Here is a 6,651-nt window from a genome sequence, read left to right as displayed (position 1 = left end):
AATAATTACCAACGACAATAATTAGAAATTAAGTGTCTAACCAAATTTGTAACTTACAAAGACATTAAATTCATATTCTTATATTTATTATATCTTACCGTTGTAAACAATACAACAAATTTATAACTCCAATAATTAATTTATTAATTTCTATAAATAACTCATTCAATATAATAAACATCCATATTACAAATGTCATAATAATATTATTAATTATAATAAATTTTACGTTACAAATATTCAAATTCCATACTATTTGAACTACTTATATAAGTCTATTATCACTATTATTTCAAATTACATCGAATTTAGCACAAAAAAATTATTTTCGAACTACACAACATCTCAAACTTACTCAATGGAGATAACTATGTTGAATGTGAAAAGTGTACGAAAAAAACATATGAAAAAAGAGATAACTACATTTGTGGCACATGTAATCAAATACCACAATATCCAACAATAAGGTAACTCTATATACTTTTCATAATCTCATCTATCAAATTATTAGTTACTAACTCAATACTTATTTGAGGTTCAAAATTTAATTAAAGGTTTCAGATCAAAGTGGTACAACAACTTTTGTACTATTTGATGGCGAAGCAAAAAAATTGTTGGGTACAACTGCTTCAAATCTAATAGCACTCCAAAAAAGTAATGACATTGAAGGACCACCCCAATTGAAAAATTTGTACAATCTCACTTATATTTAAAGTCAATGTAAATTATTTTAATTTTTAAAGAAAGTTTTCAACAATACATTATTACCAAGACATTTGTTTCAACCAAAAACACTAAATTTCAACACCCATTACAACAAGTAAAACAGGTAATACTGAAAAAAATCACTTATTTTAATTATTTTAGACATCATTTTTATTTCTAATTTAAATTATTCATTGATTATAGGAACCAACTTCGCCAACACTAATATCATCAGACGAATATCACATACCCATCAAGAGATTAAGGAGAAAGAAAACTATACAAATTCAAAACACATCTTCGAAAAAAGAACATACTTGCAAAGATGGAACAAACAACACAATAGAAAGTGCATATAACTCAATAATTCATAAAGAACATGTCTTCACAAGAACTTACCCAAAAAGAAGAAAGTAACAACTCTAACAACAACTAATAAAAAAAAGGAGGACAAGCGCCACATAAGAAGACTAAGTTGATCAACTAAAACAAATACAAAAATCAAACCACCAAATAAAAATGTCATTTTGTATATATAACTCTAATATCCAAATCTTTTGTACTACCAATTATTTTAAATAAAATACCTTTTAAATTTAACTTTAGTTTACACATTTAATTTAATTCTACAAAACATAATAATTTTTAATATTTATTATATACTATCATTAATTTACTGCTCCGTGCGATGCGCGGGTCTCATTCTAATTTAAATTTAGTGTTACTGCACCTTAATCCAAAGAAAAAGTATGGGAAGATAATATAAGAATAAAAAAAATTAAGATTATATAATAATTAAGTTAATTAATTATTAACAATTACCCTTTTTGAATTAAAAAAAAAACTAGGATTTAAAATTATGATCAATTACGGAGAGAGCAAATCCGTCTCCTTCTCATGAGTTTTCTTTGTCTCTCCCATTCTCATCGGTCCCTCACATGTGGTCTCTCCGTTGGCGTATCGTATCCCTCGGCAGGCCCTTCGTTTCTTCCCCATCGTCGTGGCCACGTCTGGTTACCGCACAACCGGCAATCGTTCAACGCTGCATCTCCTGGATCCGGCAGTCGAGCTCAGATTCAACTCGCACCCAATGGTCTTCGTGAATGTTCTGTTACTGTCAGAAAGTAACAGAATCTCGTCGTTGACTTTCAGGCCCTTCTATCATGCCTTCATCATGAATTCATCGTTGACCGAAATACACGCGATTGTGTCCATGCCTTTCGCCTTCAGCTCCGCTGACTTCTCCACGAATCCCGAAACGTGCTTCTGCGAGTAGGTTGGTGTGAAGGCTCTTGGAATGGCGAAGAGGATGGCCTTTTTGCCTTTCGTTAGGTCAGAGATGGTGGTGGCTTGAATCTCGCCGGCGTCGTTTAGGTAGGAGAAGGTCGCTTCCGACAAATTTGAAATAGATCCAAACTCAACAAACAATCCAGATAGCTATTAAAATAAAATGAAATGAACATCCAACATTTGTTAATTATATATATTTAAACTAACTATTTTCGTAAGAATTATAATAACTTTTTGCCAAGTGCCAACCTAAAGCATGGGTGAGGAAGGCATAGGTGTGGCTATGAGGCTGCGGGAGTCACATTGTTAAAATTTAAAATTTAAAATTGGAGGATTTAAATTTTGAAATTTGATGGTTATTTTATCATATATTTTAGATGATTTTTTTTGTGGTTGAACATAACATAAAGAAAAAGGACCTAAGAGAAAGAGTAGTACTCCTCTCTAATAATAATGTTTAAATTATTAGGGGGCAGTAACCACCACTCTAGGTACACCTGCTTGTTTAAAGTAGCAGTTTTAGCCATTAAATCAGCCGTTCTGTTTGCTGTGCACTAGATGAGCACTAAAGTAGCTGTCCAATTGCGCTGGAGCATCTCTTTGATCTTGTCAAGCAGATTAGAGTCATTCCTAATTATGCTGGTTGTGCCTCGCAAAACAAAAAAAAATGCATCAAGATTATCAGTTTCACATATGACCCCTTTGTACTCGTAATCCCAAGCCATAATAAAATGATAGTAGGTAGAAAATAATTAAAGTAGGGGTGTTCAGATTCAAACCGATCCAAATTAAATCGCTCATCTAATCCAATTCAAACCGAAAACTGCACTAATTCGGATTTAATTGGATTCTATTTTTTGCAAACCGCTGGATCAGATCGGATTTCGGATCTACTTTTCATAACCGATCCAATCCAATCCAAACCGAACAATGTGCTATAATATTATTATTTTATTATTACATTTACAATTATATTTATAACATGTTCAATTTGTTATACATTTTTCTATTATTCATGTATTATTATTATTCAATAAATATTTCATGTTTAAAATATTATTTATTTATTTATTTTAACTAATCTATAATTTTATTTCTATTGTTATGTTATCGTTGACTTTTTAAGATATGTTAAGACTTGTTATGTCATTGTTGATTATTTAAAATTTGATATTAAGACTTGTTATATGTATTTAATTTTTTTATTTAAAAAACTGCAAATCCAAACCGATCCAAACCGCTTGTAATCGGATAGGATCAGATCGGATTTTCAAAAAAGGTTCATTCAATTCAAACTGCATCGCACATAAATTAAGCATTCGGATCGAATGACTTTTCCCTTAAAACCGAACCAAACCGCACCACAAATACTCCTAAATTAAAGTTTGAAAGTGAGGGTAAAAAATTTTATTAGAATTTAAGAGGTATTTTTTATTTTTTAATCCAGGCCAATCAATCAGCCCATTGTTATTAGACATCCGAGCTGGCAACTATAAATTATTTTAGTATCGTGCTTGCTTAGCTGTTTAATATAAAACTTGAAAAAAATACATATGAGAAAGCAACATATATATTAAAAAATTATTACATTAACCATCTCATTGTTTTCTACTCATCTTGAAAAACATTATAATTAAATAAATTTGCTCTCCAAATAAAATCTTAATATAAAACATAATAAAAATTGAAAAACCCTTATCTAAAAGATATAGCAGCAATCGGAATTCTTTATCCAAGCGCTCCATATATATATATGAGTAGTGTTTTAACGCATAATAAAATCGAATGAAAAAGATTCATTCTCTTAGTTAAGCGTTAAAAGTTCAATTTATTTTGGATATGGAAAAATTTAAAAATTTCGGACTAACTATCTACCTATTAAAATAGGGAGCCACTCAGATAAAGACGTTGAAAACGTCTTTTTGTAAAGATGTTTTTTAATAATTAAAATTTAACATATATAATCGATTAAATCGTGTTATTTTTGTCAAAATTAGACTAGACAAATTGATTTGACCGAAAAATAGTGAATCAAATCTTAAACTGATCTAAATTAATATTATTTTTTATAAAAAATAACTACAATATCTTATTATAGAAAATGACTAAAATACTTCTATTATATATTAATTTTGAGAATTCTAAATTTTAGTTTTTTATTTTTCTATTGTAAGATTAGGATTTAAAATTTTTAAAATTAATATATATATATATATATATATATATATATAATAATAATAATAATAATAATAATAATAAGAGTATTTTAATCATTTTCTATAATAAAAGTACTGTAGTCATTTTTTATTAAAAAAATATTAATTTAGACCAATTTAAAATTTGATTCACCATTTTTTTGGTTAAATTAATTTGTCTAACTTAATTTTAACAAAAATAACATAATTTAATTGATTATATATGTTAAATTTTAATTATTAAAAATATTTAAAAAAAAATGACGTTTTAGACATATTTGAGTGCCCTATCAAAATAGCTATAAGAAATCAGTCATCATTCTAAAATATGATATTCCTGAAGAATAAAAGAAAGAAAGAAAAGTGGTCCTCTGTTACCTCCATGACCTATGAAACATCACAAGTGGCTGGGTCACTTTTACAAAGAAAAGAAAAGAAAAGAAAAGAAAGATGCATGGAATTTATTTTGCACGTTACTTAAATTTGGAAGAAGCCACCTCACTCCTTGTGCAATAATTGAAACTACAATTTATGTAAGACGATTTGAGCTCCACGCATTGGTTTAAGATTAAGGAAATTGACCGGAGCATGTGTATATGCAGGGGAGAGCTCAAATGTGAAGCGTTGTAAAAGCAATGTGAAGAATATCTTTGCTTCCATTAAGGAGAAATTTTGGCCGATGCACATTCTAGGCCCCCATCCAAATGGAAAATATGAGACCCGACCTTTAGTCGCTTTAGCAATTCCTTCTGAAAATCTTTCTGGTTTGAACTCTCTTGCATCATCACCCCATAGCTCACGATCATGGTGGATCATAAGTATTGGTAATGTAACTTTAACTCCGGCAGGTAGTGATAGGTTTTCCATCTTTATATCTTTGTGGAGTGTTCGACTGAAAAACAGGGTTGGTGGGTATAGCCTTAACACCTCATTTAAGATCATTGATACCTATATATATATATACATGCCAAACAATATCAACACCTCAAGACTAATACAATTATAGCAAGTAAAACAAATTATATATACATGCTTACGGTTTTAAGGCGATTCAGGCCATCACTGTCTGGCTTTCGGTTGCCAAAGACTTGGAAGACTTCTTCCCTCGCACGTGATTGCCATTCTGGATACCTACTTAGCATCACCATTGTCCATACTATCAAAACAGCCGTGGTTTCTTGTCCTGCTAAGTAAAATGTGTTGCATTCTTCCACTATCTCTCGATTACTCATTCCATGTTCTTTTATTTCTTTGCTGTTTGATTCCAAAAGTATCCCTAATAAGTCACTCTTGTTAACCTCCTCACCATCCTTCATTGCTTTCTCTCTTTTCCTGATGATAGCTTCAAGTGATGCTTGCATCTCTCTATCAACTTTAATCATACTCCTATTAACACTAGTAGGAAGCAACCTGCAAGATACATGATGAGTACCTAACTAGAAAGATTTGAACTTAATTAAAATGGTTAGTTATATGTCTTATTACCACCATCCTGGAATGTGAATATGTTTTAGTCTCATTATAAGTCTAGCTTGCTTAGTAAGGAGTTCAAATATTCTTTTTCCTTCTTGGTAACTGCTTCCAAAGGCTGTTCTGGAAATAACATCGCAAGCCAAATTCTGGATGAAAGGCTCCACATCAATGTCGCATTTACCCTCTGAAGACAGCATCTCCTCCCATTTATGAATCACATCATGGCAGCATTGGACCATTGTTGACGTTAGAACCTATACACATAGTTAGTAATGCTTAACATATATACATACATGTTTGAATAAAAGCAAATTAAATTAAACTAACTTTCAATTTCTCCATATGGAAAGCAGGGTTGATGATCTTTCGATGTGTGTGCCATTGTTGGTCCTCATAATTTGGAAGTCCAGAGCCCAATAACTTGGCCAGACGGCCTAGCTTAGGCTTCTCTTTCTTGAAGTAACGGTTATTGGTAAAAACTTGTTTAATATGCTCAGGGTTTGTGATGTTGACCTTCAGTGTCTGACCTTCCCAATAAAATGAATTCTTGCCTGTCCATTACATCATTATTAACTATGATACGATATATGCAATAAATGTGAATAATATAGGTAGGAGTAGGAGCAAACCAAATTTGATGATAGCATGATCGGCTTGAGAATAAACACGTGGAGCTATGTCCTTGTCATCAGAGAGAGTCATTGGCTTCATGCTAACAGAAGAGTTGTTGTTGTTGTTGGAGAAGAGGGTGTAGGGGTTGCCATGGAAGCCTTGCTCCCTGAGAAGGGTCTCAAGCTTCTTAGGCCTCAGGAAGAGCCAGTTCAGCAGCTTCCATCCGCCCACCGCCACCACCAGTAGTCCAACCGCCGTGACAAACAGCCCCTCCTCCATTAATTAGTGCTTGAAGCCAAGTGTGGGATCGGATTGGATGGCAGTGCAGAATGAATATTTTAAGGCAGGCAGACACGAGGAACGCGAGCCGGTGCCT

General features: G+C 31.9%; 1 protein-coding gene across 2 annotated transcripts; it reads right to left on the bottom strand.

Moving 5' to 3' along the window:
* Positions 1 to 4,506: 4,506 nt before the first annotated feature.
* LOC112736390 (11-oxo-beta-amyrin 30-oxidase) lies at positions 4,507 to 6,651 on the bottom strand. Of its 2 annotated transcripts, none has more exons than XM_025785824.3 (5): positions 6,293 to 6,648; positions 5,991 to 6,214; positions 5,676 to 5,917; positions 5,228 to 5,600; positions 4,507 to 5,138 (listed from the first exon to the last, which is right to left on the bottom strand). In XM_025785824.3, the coding sequence occupies exons 1-5, from the start codon at positions 6,552 to 6,554 to the stop codon at positions 4,713 to 4,715; spliced, it is 1,527 nt and encodes a 508-aa protein (XP_025641609.1). In that variant the 5' UTR covers positions 6,555 to 6,648; the 3' UTR covers positions 4,507 to 4,712. The 2 variants fall into 2 exon arrangements, with proteins under 2 accessions (XP_025641609.1, XP_025641610.1); XM_025785825.3 differs by having other exon boundaries at positions 4,884 to 5,082; positions 6,293 to 6,651.

The sequence above is a fragment of the Arachis hypogaea genome, chromosome 13, assembly GCF_003086295.3.
Source record: "Arachis hypogaea cultivar Tifrunner chromosome 13, arahy.Tifrunner.gnm2.J5K5, whole genome shotgun sequence".
Taxonomy (NCBI): domain Eukaryota; kingdom Viridiplantae; phylum Streptophyta; class Magnoliopsida; order Fabales; family Fabaceae; genus Arachis; species Arachis hypogaea.
Note: the sequence above shows the minus strand (reverse complement) of the source record. Positions and strands in the feature narration are given on the sequence as shown.